This window comes from Ctenopharyngodon idella, chromosome 10, assembly GCF_019924925.1.
Source record: "Ctenopharyngodon idella isolate HZGC_01 chromosome 10, HZGC01, whole genome shotgun sequence".
In the NCBI taxonomy this organism is placed as follows: Eukaryota; Metazoa; Chordata; class Actinopteri; order Cypriniformes; family Xenocyprididae; genus Ctenopharyngodon; species Ctenopharyngodon idella.
This window is the reverse complement of record NC_067229.1, coordinates 903034-920269: the sequence shown is the minus strand read 5'-3', so window position 1 is coordinate 920269 and position 17236 is coordinate 903034. Positions and strand designations below refer to the sequence as shown.

The 17236-nt window shown below is 40.8% G+C and overlaps 1 protein-coding gene across 1 annotated transcript; it reads left to right on the top strand.

The window, feature by feature from the left end:
• The first annotated feature begins 4566 nt into the window (after positions 1-4566).
• lamb3 (laminin subunit beta 3) lies at positions 4567-17073 on the top strand. The gene is made up of 23 exons (XM_051911265.1): positions 4567-4684; positions 4786-4833; positions 5059-5213; positions 7082-7196; positions 7939-8012; positions 8087-8278; positions 9549-9612; positions 9691-9878; positions 9963-10083; positions 10193-10381; positions 10478-10630; positions 10840-11030; positions 11107-11203; positions 12524-12896; positions 13061-13221; positions 13296-13507; positions 13575-13778; positions 13897-14041; positions 15377-15584; positions 15690-15831; positions 15915-16091; positions 16166-16319; positions 16780-17073. The coding sequence occupies exons 2-23, from the start codon at positions 4803-4805 to the stop codon at positions 16917-16919; spliced, it is 3486 nt and encodes a 1161-aa protein (XP_051767225.1). The 5' UTR covers positions 4567-4684; positions 4786-4802; the 3' UTR covers positions 16920-17073.
• The last annotated feature ends 163 nt before the right edge of the window (positions 17074-17236 follow it).

The following is a 17236-nucleotide window of genomic DNA, read 5'->3' as shown; positions in this document are numbered from 1 at the left end:
GCTGGGTCACATATTCTATTCTATTCTATATTATTTGCTTTAAAGAAGGGAAAAAAACATTCCATAATACCCTAGCAACTACCTATAATACCCTAGCACCTATCCATAATACTCTAGAAACGCCCTGGCAACCACCCAGAACACTTTAGTACCCACATAGAACACCTTAGCAACCACTCATCATACCCTAGAAACAAATGCCCTGGCAACCAACCAAAACACTTTAGTAACCACGTTAGAAACTAACCCATTAGTTACCACATAGATACACCCTAGCACCACTCATAAATACCCTAGAAACACCCTGGCAACCACCCTGATCACTTAAGTTTAATGAGACTGCTGGGTCACATATTCTATTCTATTCTATTCTATATTATTTGCTTTAAAGAAGGGAAAAAAACATTCCATAATACCCTAGCAACTACCTATAATACCCTAGCACCTATCCATAATACCCTAGAAACGCCCTGGCAACCACCCAGAACACTTTAGTACCCACATAGAACACCTTAGCAACCACTCATCATACCCTAGAAACAAATGCCCTGGCAACCAACCAAAACACTTTAGTAACCACTTAGAACACCCTAGCAATCACTTACAACCCCATAGCAACCACTCATAATACCCTAGAAACGCCCTGGCAACCACCCAGATCACTTTAGTTTAATGAGACCACTGAGTCACATATTCTATTCTAAGTAGAACAGCAATATTAAAGAACATAGAACACTCTAGCAACCACCCCCTAGCAACCACTCGTAATACCATAGAAATGCCCTGGCAACCACCTAGAACACTTTAGTAATCCATAAAACACCCTAGCAACTCCCTGGCAACCACCCTCAACACTCTAGCAACCACCTATAATACCCAAGCAATGCCCTGGCTAGCACCCAGAACATTTTAGTAATCGCATAAAACACCCTAGCAACTCCCTGGCAACCACCTATTATACCCCAGCAACACACTGGCAACCACCCAGAACAACATAGTAACATTCCTGCAACTACCAGAACACCCTAGCAATCACCCACAATACTTTGCAATGCCCTGTCAATCACCTAAAACACCCTTGGAACCACCCATAATACTGTAGCAACCGCACCAAATACCCTAGAAATGCCTTGGAAACCACACACAATACCCTAGCAATGCCTGCCAACCACCCAAAACGCCCTAGCAACCACATAGCAACATGTTAAGAAGCACTCAGAACAACATAGCAATGCCCCGGCAACCACCCTGAACACTAGCCCGTCCAATCACAATTCAGAGTCTGATCGAGCCACATGTGTTATTGTGTGCGTGGCGTTTGTTTTTCTCACATTGGTGATAAACGACAGCCTTAATGAGCATGTGTGGTGTGATTATGAGTTCAGATGTTCAGAATAGAGCTTCTGTCTGAACTCATGAATATTATGGTGACGCTCGGAGCATGTGAGTGTGAGTGGCTGGAAATTCCAGAGTGAACGGCAACATTAATCGGATTAGATCCAGAAGAAGAGGAAAACAAGCTGTTCTAGTGATTCTGAGGCGGGAGTTTCCTGCCTTTCACCGCAGACTGGATATCTGTATTCAAGTCAGTAGTGTTATTGTGGTTGGTTACAGAATTATCTATTACATGCCCACCTAAACCAAACACATGGATCTGGTGAAAATAAACCCGATTTGAGATATATTGCATAAATCACTTGAGCTGCTGTGATGTTTCAGACATGTGTGAACACGCAGCACTTCATGAGCAGAAGAGCAGAAGGTCTGAATGTCCTGCCACACAACACATACTCATTTAGAACATACCACAGGAACATCAACATACACACACACACATTTGTTTTACTATCCTTGTGGGGACTCTCATAGACATAATGGTTTTCACACTGTACAAAATGTATATTCTCTCCTCTTACACTAACCCTACCCCTAAACCTACCCATCACAGAAAACTGTCTGCATTTTTACATTTTCAACAAAAAAAAAACTCATTCTGTATGATTTATAAGCTTGTTTCCTCATGAGGACCAAAAAAATATCCCCACAAGACAAAATGTGTGTGTGTGAGGTGTGTCTGATAGAAGCATGTAATAGATATAAATACAGCGCATGACATCAAAGCACAGCGAGAGCGTTTCAAAAGCATAAGGAGTCGTATGCTCTCCAAATGCTTTTGCGGTGCTTTGATGTCATACGCTGATCGGACCGCCCAGTGCCGATGAATCTCGAACAAGCCTTCCATCAACAATGGCGGACGTTGCATTACTATTGATGCTCATGGCTTTGGCATCCAAACACAGCGGATCCAACGCACTGTAATTTGTATAGATGGAGGTTACAATTGAGCTGCTATTAGCTCGATTAGCTGCTATTTCAAAAATGGCGGTCACAAGTTTCTTGTTGGTCACGGTAACCCCGTCCCCAGCCCCTGATGCAAGCAGTTCTTACTTCTAGACCAGCAATGTTTTAGTGCTACTTACGAACCACTTTTCCTGGTTCAGAGCTAGTGCTTTGGGTGTTGAAAGACAAAGACCTGATTTGAAACTAGGCTCTGGCTCTGAACCAGCACTTAAACTACCTTAGTGGAAAAGGGGTACACGAGTCTCTCCTCTGGCTACCATCCACAGAGCAACGGGCAGAGGGAACACAAGATTCAGGAGATCAGCCGTTTTTCTGCCATGGTCACCAGGACTCCTGAAACCGTTGCCTGGGCCGAGTACGCACAGAACTCCTCCGCCAACCAGCTACCAGTGCGTACTCGGCTTACATCGGATGTTTCATCAGTTACCCATGAGCGAGAGGATCTGGGACGCCGCTCACCAACACCTTGAGTGGGCAGTGCACTGTCAACAGAGCCATGCTGATGCTCGGAGGACCACCTCTCCCACCTACCAGCCCGGGCAGAAAGTGTGGCTATCCACCCGTGACATCAGACTGCGCCTGCCTAGCCAACAGCTAACTTACTGCCCTTTATGCCACTGGCATGTAGGGTAGCAACAAAAGTCCTCCACTCCTGTCTGTTCAGGGCCAAGGTGGGGAAGGTGCCCCAAGTGTGGTTCAGGCTCTTCAACTCTCTTTCTACTGTCCGTCACCAGGTCTGTCTCTCTTGCGTTTGCCTTCTGGTGTCCAGTGAAGGGCTGTGTAGGAGATATTTTCTGTTTCTCTCCTCAGCAGGTACCCAATCCACCACCATCTTTTTCTCATAATGATGGTCTCAATGTTGTCTTGATCACACTGAGCAAGTAGTTGCTCATTTGAGCTGACGATTGGCCAGAAAATTCTCAGGATTCTCCTCAAGTGTTTTATGTGGAAAACGGACAGCTTATTCAGGTCACTGTCTGTCAGCTAAGTCAGCGATTTATTGGTGCCTTCCTCAAAGTCCGTCAAATTAACCCTGTCACATATACCCTTGGCACTACTGGATTCAGCCTACCTTCTATTTTTCAAGTCTTATCACCCTCCTGTTTCAGACCTCCCTACAGAGCCTGGTCCTGCTGCTGCTGATATTGGATGATGGAACAGTATATTCGGTGAAGGAGATCCTGGGTGGCCGCTTGGAATACCTGCTCGACTGGGAGGGCTACGGGCCAGAGGAGAGGTCTCGGGTCCTCAGGAAGGACATCTTGGATCCTACCCTTCTCTCAGTATTCCACGCCTCACATCCACAATGTCCAGCACCTCGCAGTCGAGGCCGGCCTACACGACGTCAGGGTCCTTGGCCCTCAGGAACTCTTTACCTGCGATCCAGCGAATCATCTTCTCCTGAGGCTTCCCCTTTGTCTCCTTAAAATACTCACCTGTCCCCAGCTCCTGGAATCCACTGATCCCTCTTCTGCAAAATGTGTGCATCCTATCAATTATCTCTCAAACTACCTGGTAAAAGAGAAAAGACTCTGCCATCATCTACAACATCTCCATAACTGCATTACTTCATAGTATAATCTTCATTCTATGCAATCACCTGTCTGGTTCACAAATCTCCAAGTCTGGTTTCCCGTTACAATATGTGAGTTTATAAATATTTATGAATGTCTATATGTGTGTTGCTTTGTGTGTAAATATAATAAAACACACATGTACAACCCCCCCCAATCTGATCGTCATGGAGATCTGGCAGCGGTGTTCAGGTGTGGCACCTCCGTCTGTGTGTGTTGAGTCACCGTCTCACCTCAGACGAGACACACCCGACACACACAGAGCTGAAATCAGTGCCTGCAGGCGGAGAGTTTTACAACACACACACACGTAACTCTTCATCACACACACTCGCTGTTCAGCAAACACAGGAAACGCCGGACACTACACTGTATAAATCTGAACATCACACTTACTTTAATCAACACAAAACCTCTCAACCTCATTTCAAACTGCTGGTTAGTGCCCTGAACCACCGCAGGACATGAATATAGTGTTTATCAGTCTGTGTCCATCTCATGTATCATAATAATGAATCACGATTAAATTCCATCTCTGTTACTGTGAGGATGTGAGTGTGTGAGTGTGTGTGTGTGAGTGTGTGCGTGTTGATTCATGTTATGAAGGGTGTGACGCTGTGAGGAAGGGTATAACACACACACACACACACACAGGTGAGCAGCTCCTGAAATAAAAGCCGAACACAAGCGGCACATGCTGCATTTGAGCACTTCACACATAGAGAACAACAACTTTCACACACAAACCGGTGAGTTCTTCATTTTAACATGGTAAATTAACCATGATTTTAAGTGTCATTCAGTTGTGTTTGAAAGAAAGTTCAGCTAAAGTTGTGTTTTATTCGTTTAGATTGATATATCGTCTGGATGAAGACGTGGATTTTTCTTTCATTAGCAGGTTTGTTTTTAATCATGATGGTTTTGGGCATGTATTATATTAATATCATGTTTTTTGGACATGTATTATAGTAAATCAATGATATTCTTCATTTATTATGTAAATGCCATGATGTATGAATATGCTAATAATTCAGCACAATGGCACGTGTCAGTTTTACCATGTTTTTTCCATGGTAAAGTGTAGTTTTAAGCGCTCAGTAATACATGTTGTGCTGGTCTCCAGCTCTGTCTGCGGTGTGTTCGACGCAGCAGGACTGCGGCCGCGGCGCGTGTTACCCGGCGATGGGTGACCTGCTGCTGGGCCGAGAGCAGAACCTGCGCGCCTCCTCCACATGCGGTCTGATGGGGTCTGAGGTGGTCTGCACTCCACACGGACAGGTGAGATGCTGGAAAACACAAAGTTCTTTCAGTTTGGTTCTGCTATTGTTGAGTGCCACACCCAGAGGAACATGTTCAGATGAGATCTTTGTGATGGTTCATTTGAGTATCAGATGTTTCTCCTTAACCTGCCAACTGTAAATAATCGCCCCCCTTTTTGAGTATAGATCTGAATTTAAATGGTTATGGTTCATGAAAGCTTTGGAATACAGATCTAAGGTTGGTTCTTTTTTTTTAAAGAGACATTCAGCAGATTATTGCTGAGAAAGAACACCAAAAAATGAAAGTGTAAAAAGGGTATATTAGTCTAAGTTTACTGTAAAACAAATGTACTGAAATAAATGCAAAATATATGTTTTACAAAATCATTTGGACTCTAAAATCATTAGAAAATCAAAGCCGTATGTCTAATCAAGTTGTGTTCCAAAATTTCCAAATCATACAATTATTAAAATGATCCCAAATAATCCCATATTATTATTATTTAAATTAGCAGAAATTTTATAATATACTACTTAAATATATGAATATATATATATATACTGTATATATATATATATATATATATATATATATATATATCATTTAATATTTATTTTACATTACAGTAATGAGAATGTAAGAGGTAAATGTGTTTAATTGTCATGAAAATAATATCATAACACACACAAAAAAATCTTAATGATCTTGAAAAGAGGGTTCATTATATTATATTTCTTCTTTCTTTCTTATGATTTTAAGGTGAAACATAACTCGAGAGTTTTCACTCATTTCTGGTTTTCATGCTTCGCTAGCAGCAGTTTTTGAGGCTGATTCATTTCGAGTTGAACATGTTTATTCAGGTTATTGCTGATGGTTTGTAAAATTAAATCTTCACACAGGCATTCTGCTCTCATTAAGACATGAGACGTAATAATTAACAAACTCAGATTCATCAGCCTGAGGCGACGCTTATCATACAGAGAAATTATGTGTTTTACGCTTCATTTTCATGATAATTAAACATATTTTAGCTCTATGATCTGACTGTATGGCTCATTTATGCCTGTGTTTATTTGAGGGGAAACATATGAGACAAAGTTGATACTCAAATGTATGGATGTATTTTTTCCCAACATAAAAAAAAAAAAAAAATCATAATTAAGACAAAAAATTGTCATAAATATTACAGCTTTTTAACTTTGATTTTATGATCTCATACTTATGACATGGTCATAATTTTAAGTTTAAAGAAAACTATAAGTCATATTATTATCACTAGTCATGACTTAGTATGTCACAATTTTGACTTTATCTCATAATTTCTACTTCAAATGTCATTATTACGATAAAAAGTCAAAATTATAACATACTAAGTCATAATTATGAGATGAAAAAATCGTAATTATGGCATAAAAAGTTGAAATCAAAATAATTAATACTACATTGAAATTATAACTTAAAGTCATTATTAAATCATTTAAATTTAAATAATTACATACTAATGAAATTATAACTTCAAAAGTCAATTATGACATTAAAAAGTCAAAATTATGAAAAATTAATCTAAGTGATATTTTCGACTTTTAATGTCATAATTATGACATAAAAGTCAAAATTATGCCATAATTTTTACATAAAATATTTTGACTTTGTATGTCATATTGTTTGTCATTTCTACTTTCAATGTCATAATAATGACATAAAATTCAAAATTATTACTTAGTATGCCCACAAAAGACTTTATGTCATTAAGATGATTTACCAACTTTTTTTCTTATGTGGCGAAAATGGCCTCCATATAAATGAGACATATCTGAGAACTCTTAAATCTTATAAGTAACACAGAGTCCAAGTCAGATGTCTAAACCGAGCTGTCTGTGTCTCAGTGGAAGATGAAATGTTGTCCGTGTGACTCACGGAACCCCGCGGCGTATAACGCTCACAGGATCCAGAACGTGATCTCCAGCGCCGGACCCAACCGATGGTGGCAGTCCAAGAAAGGTAGGACATCAAAACCGCTGATAAAAACAACATTCTGTTTGCCATGTTTACTTGAATATTACTTTATGTATGTCAGGTATTTGTACGTGCACGTTTGGCTGACGTATGTAGGCTATTTAAAGGACGTTAAAATGAAAAGTAGGCTACATATACTAAATAGCCTAGTTTTAATTCTTTCAACAGTATTTTCTGTAACTAAAAAGGTAAATTAGTTTTCAGTCAGCGCTTATTTTAACTTACCACACGCCAACGGACGACACGCTCGCCTGAGGAAGTAACCATAACAACAGCAAACCGCGGGAAACCCTTACCTTTAGGATTAATATCGACGAAACACACGACATACACTTAATTATTGATTTATATACATTGATTTATAATTACGCCATAGAACTTGTGTTTAAAAGTCACTTAAGATGAAGTTCATCGTGGGTGAAACAAAAACAATTTATGTTACGAATATAAAAAAAAGATTTAAATTAGATTTTATTTATCTTTGAAAATTATCAAATTTGTTCAATTAATGCCAAAGCAAATGTAATTGCTTTCCTATTTACACTTCCAAACACTTGTAGCCTACTTTTAATTAATTTTAATTAAATACGTATTTGTAATTCATAAAATGTAAACAATTACAAGATTACGCAATACAGTTTGATGGAAATTTGCAAGGAAAATAAGTGTTTGTCACTCCATCATTTAAAGGTTTTCCAGTGTTAATGTGATTGTGTGTTTATTCCAGATGTGAGTCCCGTGACGCTGCAGCTGGATTTAAATGGAATGTATCACCTGGAATCCGTCTTACTGTCTTTTAAGGTATCTGATTCGTCTCATTGTCTTTATTTTATGTGAAAATGCTGCTTTCTAACGGCTGGTTTTGTCATCTGTAGGGCCCGAGGCCTGACGCACTGATCATCGAGAGGTCGAGGGATTTCGGTCGCTCTTGGCAGCCCGTCCTGTACATGGCCACCGACTGTCCGTCCACCTTTCCTCAGGTGGGCACGTCGTTCCCTCGCAGCCTCCAGGACACTTACTGCTACGCACTGCCATCCACCGCCGACGATCCCTACAGGGACCAGAAGGTATGAAAATCATCATAAATATGACATAAAAAGTCAAAATTATTACATACTTAGTCATATTTATGAGAGGAAAAGTGAAAATTATGACATTCTTAAGTAAAATTATGACAGTCAAAATTATGATAAAAAAAGTCAAAACTGACATACTAATTCATAATGATAACATGACAATCATAATGAAATCATGACATTCTAAAATATGTCAAAAAGTTTAAGTTTTAACATAAAAAGTCAAAATTATGACAAAAAAAAGTCAAAATTATGACAAAAAATCAAAACTATGACATTCTAATTCATAATGATAACAAAAAGTGGAAATCATGACATTCTAAAATATGTCAAAAAGTTTTGACATAAAAAGTCAAAATTATGACAAAAAGTCGAAATCATGACATACTATCATAATTATAAGATGGAAAGTCAAAATTATATCTTAAAAAGTTACAATTACGACATAAAAATTCAAAATTATGACATAAAAAAGTCAAAATTATGACAAAAAATCAAAACTATGACATTCTAATTCATAATGATAACAAAAAGTGGAAATCATGACATTCTAAAATATGTCAAAAAGTTTTGACATAAAAAGTCAAAATTATGACAAAAAGTCGAAATCATGACATACTATCATAATTATAAGATGGAAAGTCAAAATTATATCTTAAAAAGTTACAATTACGACATAAAAATTCAAAATTATGACATAAAAAGTCAATTATGACAAGTCATGAGAAGAAAAGTCGAAATGATTACATACTTAGGTATAATTATGAGAGAAAAAGAAAATTATGACAAAAAGTCAAAACTATGACATACTAATTCATAATGATAACAAAACGTTAAAATTGTGACATAAATCATAAATATGTCATGAATATGTCAAAAAGTTTGTTTTGACAAGTCAAAAATATGACAAAAAAATGACAAAAAGTCAAAACTATGACATACTAATTCATAATGATAACAAAAAACTGAAATCATGACATTCTAAGTCATAAATATGTCAAAAAAGTGTAAGTTTTGACATAAAAAGTCAAAATTATGACAAAAAGTCAAAATTATGACATATCAATTCATAATGACATATGTTGAAATTATGACATAAAAAGTCATAATTATTAAAGTCATCGAAATTATGACTCATTATTATAACTTTTTATTTCATAATTTTGACTTATGTCATAATTATAACTTTTTATATTATCGTTATGATTTACCAAAGCATGATTTTGTGTTTTTAATAAACTGGCCTCCATCTTCTCCTCAGGTTCACTATTATCCTCTCCGTCAGTTCACAAACATCGATCTCCCGAACGAATACAAGATTGAAGGTGAGATGTTTTAACTTTATGAGATTGACTGATTATTATCTACCCGATCGGATGATTGACAGCTGGTTTGACCCTCAGTGGCGTCCGGGTTCACGGCTCTGCGGGTCAATCTGACCCGGTTGGGTTCGGTGCCCAGTATGCCGGGCCGCAGTCTGAGTCAGTTTTATGCCCTGCGCGAGATGAGGGTCATCGGCTCCTGCTTCTGCCACGGACACGCCGACCGCTGCCTCCACGACACCAGCAGCAACCGCCTGTCCAACACACAGGTCAGACACACACACACTACACACACACACACACACACACTGTAAAGCTCACACAGCTCATGCGTGTGTGTTTGTGTTCTGCAGGTGGGAAGCGTGTGTGAATGTCAGCACAACACGGCCGGTGTGAACTGTGAGCGATGTGACAACTTCCATAACGACCTTCCCTGGAGACCAGCGGAGAGCGGAAATGCACACACCTGCAAACGTACGTCTGCACACACACACACTGAATAAATATTCACTGCACAAAGAAAGAGAGAAAGAAATCACTTCAAAGAAAGGGCAGAAGAATTATGTTGGTGTGTTTTGTGCAGGTTGTGACTGTAATAATCACGCCGATCGCTGTCACTTTGACCTGGCGCGGTACGAGGCGACGGGCCGCCGCAGTGGAGGAGTGTGTGACGGCTGTTCACATCACACCACAGGACCCAACTGTGAGCGCTGCGTCCAAAACTACTACCCAAACCCTCTGAGCGACATGAGGAGCCCCGACGCCTGCCTGCGTGAGGATACACACTCTCACATACACACTCACACGCACACACACACACACACTACACATGAGGATGATGATGCTGATGATGAAGGTCTGTCCTCAGGCTGTCTGTGTGACCCCGCGGGCTCTGAGAACGGCGGTCAGTGTGACAGGATGGGAGTGTGTGTGTGTAAAGCTAACGTGGAGGGCGACCGCTGCGACCGCTGTAAAGACGGATACTACAACCTCAACGCCAACAATCCTCTCGGCTGCTCCAGTGAGTCACGGCATTCAACACATATTCAATAATCCATATAAAAACACAAGGATCGATTCATATTACATTCACACAAAAAGAATTAATACATATTAAGTTAGCAATAAATAAATACGAGATTATATTGAATAAAATAAAATGAAAAAATGAAATGAAATAAAGATCTTCAAGCTGAATGTGTTTAATGATCTGCCCGTGTGTGTGTTCAGTGTGCTCCTGTTCTGTCGGGTCGGTCAGCAGTGTGTGTAACCAGCTGACGGGTCAGTGTGTGTGTCGCCCTAACGTGGAGGGTTTAGCGTGTGACCGCTGTGCTGCGGGTTACTGGAACCCGTCGTCGCCCAACGGCTGTCAACCATGTGACTGTGACCCCATCAACGCCCGCAGCGCCACCTGTGACCAGGTACATACAGTCACACACATCATCACACACACACATACACACAGGAGGTTCTTACGTGTGTTTCTTCGTGGTTTAGCGTACGGGTCAGTGTCCGTGTCGTCCTGGCATCGGGGGCCGGACTTGCAGCGGTTGCCCTGACAACACATACGGAAATCCACTGATTGGCTGCAGACGTGAGTGTTTCCTGCCGACACGAACACGACATTCGCTCCTTTTACACGTCAACAGCTCACTATATAGTTAGCTAGCTAAATAGTTAGTAAGTTAGTTAGTCGTTAGTTAGTAAATTAGTTAGTAAGTTAGTACGTTACTAAGTTAATTAGTAAGTTAGTTAGTAAGTTAGCTAGTTAGTTAGTACATTAGTTAGTAGGTTAGTAAATTAGTAAGTTAGTACGTTAGCAAGTTAATTAGTAAGTTAGTTAGTAAGTTAGTACATTGGTTAGTTAGTAAGTTAGTAAATTAGTTAGTAAGCTAGTACATTAGCAAGTTAATTAGTAAGTTAGTTAGTAAGTTAGTTAATAAGTTAGTAGGTATGTTAGTACGTAAGTTAGTAAATTAGTTAGTAAGATAGTATGTTAGTAAGTTAGTTAGTAAGTTAGCAAGTTAATTAGTAAGTTAGTTATATAGTAAGTTAGTAAGTTAGTTAAGTAGTAAGTTAGTAAGTCAGTAAATTAGTTAGTAAGTTAGTAAGTTAGCAAGTTAATTAGTAAGATAGTTAGTAAGATAGTTAGAAAGTTATTAAATTAGTAAGTTAGTAAATTAGTAGGTAAGTTAGTAAGTTAGCAAGTTAGTAAGTTAGTATAGTTAGTAAGTTAGATAGATAGTAAGTTAGTTAGTTAGTTAGATAGTTATGTTAATTAGTAAGTTAGTATGTTAGTTAGTAAGTTAGCAAGCTAATTAGTAAATTAGTTAGCTAGTTAGTAAGTTAGATAATAAGTTGGAAAGTTAGCTAGTTAGTTAGTTAGCTAGTTAGTAAGTTAGCTAGATAGTAAGTTGTTAGTAAGTTAGTTAGTAAGTTAGTAAATTAGTATGTTAGTAACTTAGTAAGTTATTTAGTTAGTTATCAAATGAGTAAATTAGTAAGTTAGTTAGTTTTATTGTCACCAAGGTGGAAATTTTTGGCTACAGACATCAACAACATAGGGACAGAGAATACAAAATACATTTAATTTAATTGAACATTTTAGCATTTAATTTATGTTTAATATGCAGTTTAATGGTAGTTTTATTAATGTAATGTAATTCAATTTGATATGTGAAATATAATTATCATTTATTATTTATTTAATATTATATTAATATTATAATATGATTATGTTATACTAAATTTAATATGTACTTAATATGCATTCATTAATTTTTTATTCATGTAATGTGATCCAATTTAATATTAATATTTATCTGTATTTTTTTTTTTTTTAAATATGTGTTTATTTAATGTATTTGTTTTGTTTAATACAATGTAACACTGAAATTTTTGGTTTGTGTGTCAGCATGTGACTGCGAGCGTTTGGGAACCGTGTCGGGTGGCTGCGATAAACGCACGGGTGCGTGCCTCTGTAAACCAGGAATTACCGGCGCCCGCTGTAACGTCTGCGCCCGCGGCCACTGCGCCAGTTTCCCAGAATGCCCGGCATGCCCGTCCTGCTTCTTCAGCATGAACACCCGCCTGCAGGAGCTCACGCTCGGCCTGGAGCGTCTTACCAACACCCTGCTGTCCTCCAGCGGCCGGCCGACGTCCAGCGACGCGAGCCGCAGGATCCAGGCACTCCAGGATTCACTCATACTGATCCAGGAGTCTGTGTCCGTCCCGCCGCAATCCAGCCGCGCACTGACCCAAGCCCTGCAGAAACTCAACGCACTCCGGTACACACTCACACACATGCTCTTTTTGTGGGATATAAAGGTACAATAATAAAAGTCAACAGGTGGTGTAAATAGGCATCTATAAATGACGACAGAGTTTGACAGAGCTCCATCAGTGTTCATTTAAACATGAAGTCATCCTGACATCCCGCCGCTCTTTCCAGGTCTCAGATGAATGGTTTGAGTGACGATCTGCCGTCGCAGCCGCAGGACCAAGAGCTGGAGCGAAGTCTGGATGAGCTGCAGGCGCTCCTGTCGTCCCTGCGTCTGGACTACTTCAGCCGGAGAGACACCTTCACCAATGGCGCCGGATCCACCAACACCAGTGCGTATCCAGCGCTCCGTCTATAGCGTCTGATTCTTTAGTTTGATCGCTAATGTAAACCTTCTCGCTCTCAGGTGCCTTCTATGCCATTCAGAAGTCGTATGAGACATCTACCGACGCCGTCAAGCGAGCCAACACCACCATAGACTCCCTGAAGAAGTCCGAGGGCATGAGAGAAAACGCCCTGAGCGACCTGAACACCGTGCAGCCAGGAAACACTAAAGACCTGCAGAAGCTGAAGAAGGATATGGCGACGCGGCCCAATCTGACGCCCATCGCCACCAAGGTGAGATATTCGCTGACGGAAAGAGTTTGTTTAAAGCTGAACGGGTCAGTAAAGGTGTATTTGACAGGTGTGCGGTGGTGATCGCGTGGAGCCCTGCACTCCGGAGAGCTGCAGAGGCGACCTGTGTCCTCCTGACGGAGCGCCCCCATGTGGAGCGGAGGAAGTCTGCACAGGAGCACTGCCAAATGCTAACAAGGCCTTTCAGGACGCCGACGAGGTCAAGGCCAAACTACAGGAGCTCAACGACAAAATCACACTAGCAGCAGCGCAGGTACCAACACACAACACACTTTCACTATGACCGCACAAGACCAGCTAGCAAGACTAATAAGTCTAGTCCGTTTTGAATTTACATTGACTTACATTGACATTGATTCTCTGAAACACAGATACAGGAAGCTGAAGATTCGACCAAAAAGGTACGACTGTCCACTGACGAGCTGGCCAATCAGATCAAGCAGGTGCGAGCCGACGTGGACGGAGACCTGAGAGACACCAAAGACTTTATCAACAGACTGAAGGACTTCCTGTTAGGTCAGTAACACACTCACGTGTCACTGCTTTAACTTTATTTTGACATGCTGCACACTGCGAAGTATATACTATGAATTTATTCATAAATTAGTATGTGAAGCAGAAAAGGAGCATGTACATACTGTGTATAGTATGCATACTGCAGTCAGGTAGTAGTATGTAGTGTGGCGTTGAGCAGCTGCAGTACAGTGCTGTAGTTTGCAGTGTGCAGTTGAGCACTAGTATGTAGCATTCAGTAAAGCGCTGTAGTATATAGTGTTCAGTAAAGCAGTTCTATGTAGTGTGCAGTTAAGCGCAGTACAACACTGTAGTATGTAGTGTTCAGTACAGCACTGTGGTATGTAGTGTAGCGTTGTAAAGTGCAGTAGTATGTAGTGTGCAGTGCAGCACTGTAGTATGTAGTGTAGCGTTGTAAAGTGCAGTAGTATGTAGTGTAGCGTTGTAAAGTGCAGTAGTATGTAGTGTGCAGTGCGGCGCTGTAGTATGTAGTGTTCAGTAAAGCACAGTAGTATGTAGTGTAGCATTGTAAAGTGCTGTAGTATGTAGTGTGCAGTGCAGCGCTGTAGTATGTAGTGTAGAGTAAAGTACTGTAGTATGTAGTGTAGCATTGTAAAGTGCTGTAGTATGTAGTGTGCAGTGCAGCGCTGTAGTATGTAGTGTAGAGTAAAGTACTGTAGTATGTAGTGTAGCGTTGTAAAGTGCTGTAGTATGTAGTGTGCAGTGCAGTGCTGTAGTATGTAGTGTTCAGTAAAGTGCTGTAGTATGTAGTGTTCAGTAAAGTGCTGTAGTATGTAGTGTAGCGTTGTAAAGTGCAGTAGTATGTAGTGTGCAGTGCAGTGCTGTAGTATGTAGTGTAGCGTTATAAAGTGCTGTAGTATGTAGTGTGCAGTGCAGCGCTGTAATATGTAGTATGGTGTTGTAAAGTGCAGTAGTGTGTAGTGTGCAGTACAGCACTGTAGTATGTAGTGTTCAGTAAAGCGCTGTAGTATGTAGTGTTCAGTAAAGCGCTGTGGTATGTAGTGTGCAGTACAGCACTATAGTATGTAGTGTGGCATTGTAAAGTGCAGTATTATGTAGTGTGCAGTGCAGTGCTGCAGTGTGTAGTAATCAGTAAAGCGCTGTAGTATGTAGTGTTCAGTAAAGCGCTGTAGTATGTAGTGTTCAGTAAAGCGCTGTGGTATGTAGTGTGCAGTACAGCACTATAGTATGTAGTGTGGCATTGTAAAGTGCAGTATTATGTAGTGTGCAGTGCAGTGCTGCAGTGTGTAGTAATCAGTAAAGCGCTGTAGTATGTAGTATGGTGTTGTAAAGATCTGTGTTTCTCACCCGTCTCAGAGCCTCACTCAGACCCGGATCAGGTCCAGCGGGTGTGCGAGGCGGTTCTGGAGGCGCGGTTCCCCCTGACCGTGGAGCAGCTGAAGCAGAAGCTGAAGGAGCTGCAGGATCTGACGTCCTCTCTGCCCGACAGCAGCAGCGTCCTGACGGCCAGCGGCCCACAGCTGGAGAACGCCAGACGCCTGCTGGATGCGGCCCGTGACACACGGTACACCAACATTTAGAACGTACCTCTGAAGTTCATGCAGAATTCATATTGATTATTTTGTTCAGAACTTTTTGTATTTGGCTGATGTTAAACTGTGATCTGCAGAGATGCTGCGTTTGGCATCCAGCAGGATGCTGAGAGCCTTCTGGAGACGATGGCCGACAACGAGGCCATTTTAGATGACCTGAAGGACAAAATCCAGCAGAGCGTCGACATCGCTAATAACGTCAAGGAGGACATCAAGCAGGTCAGTTCGATTCATGTGTGCGGAAACAACAGAAACGACATCAAAACTCAAATTAACATGGATTTATCACCTGTCTCTCTCAGATAGAGGACACGCTGGTTCCCGCCGAGCAGGGGATTGTGGGTATCTCAGGGCTGCTGGATGAGATTCGCCCCCTGCTGGATGAGTTGAGGAATGACGTGAAGACAGGAACAGCGCTAGCGAACGACGCTCAAGATCAGGCAAATTCGGCTCAAGACGAGGCCGACCAGGCCGCACAGGTACCCAAACACACCCAACGCTCACCTGTTCTAGTTAGTAATGGTTTGGTTAGTAAACCAACATGTGTTTGTAGGACCTGGAGGCCTTAATAGACGAGTTAGAGAGGATGAAACAGGCCGCGGCGGAAAACACACAGGCTGGCGAAGACGGCGCCCGTCTACTAAAACTGCAGGAGGAGGCGGAGTCTCTGATGACAGACACCTCCGACATCATGAATGCTTTGAAAGGTAACGCCCACAAAACATACATCCCATAATGTCATGCACACACATTACCGCTCATATGGTTTTTGAATGATTGTAAGACATTTGTGAGACATTTTAGAGTGATGATGTGAACAAATCATTGAATCAGAGTTATGAATCAGTAAACGGACTCAATTCACTGAACCTGCTCATTTGAATCAATGAGTTGATTCTGTAGCTTCAGTAAGTTGATTTGATCGCTTCAGTCAATCAAATTAATCAATTCCATGATTCGAACGAGTCAGTTCACTGAATACATTAGGAATCTATCCACTGAATCAGAGTCAGTTGAATGAACTGAACTGACCAACTCAAACACCGTTTTTGCTACTGAAGGTTAAATTTTAAATGCATTTTATAATAAAATCAAAACATCTATCCCATTATGACAAGCACACACACATTACCCATGGTAACCGCTCGTGTTGTTTGTGTCTCTCAGATAAAGAGGCGTCCATACGGCAGCAGGCGGCAAAGATTGAGGAGAACGGCGCGCTACTAAACGGTCTGGACGCTCAGGTGGAGCTACTCAGAGATGACATTCGCAATAAAGTCATCAGACTGAACATATGTCAGGGCTGATGACGCACAAACACACAATAAACACATTAACACTGTCTCAGTGAGGATTGTGAGTGTGTTATATTTACAGTGGAATACTAGCATACTACACAGTGCACACTGTAGAATGCTTACTAAAATGAGTATGTTGTGATCAATAAAACTATTAACTCTTTCCCCGCCATTAGTGTTTTCACTGTTACACGGTAGGGGGCGCTATTACACATCTTTCTGAAAGAGTACAGAATCTCCTGATCAAAACACAGCTGAAGAAGCAGCAGAAACAAGCGATAGAAGCACTGCTGACGCACATGTTGTAATCTTTGAGAAAAACGTGA

What these genes read in the sequence shown, in the direction of transcription:
- lamb3 (XM_051911265.1), top strand. Translation starts at nt 4,803, where the DNA reads ATGAAGACGTGGATTTTTCTTTCATTAGCAG. An exon ending in GAGCCCCGACGCCTGCCTGC is followed by an intron (nt 10,382 to 10,477) that starts GTGAGGATACAC and finishes GTCTGTCCTCAG; the next exon opens with GCTGTCTGTGTGACCCCGCG. An exon ending in TCAAGGAGGACATCAAGCAG is followed by an intron (nt 15,832 to 15,914) that starts GTCAGTTCGATT and finishes TGTCTCTCTCAG; the next exon opens with ATAGAGGACACGCTGGTTCC.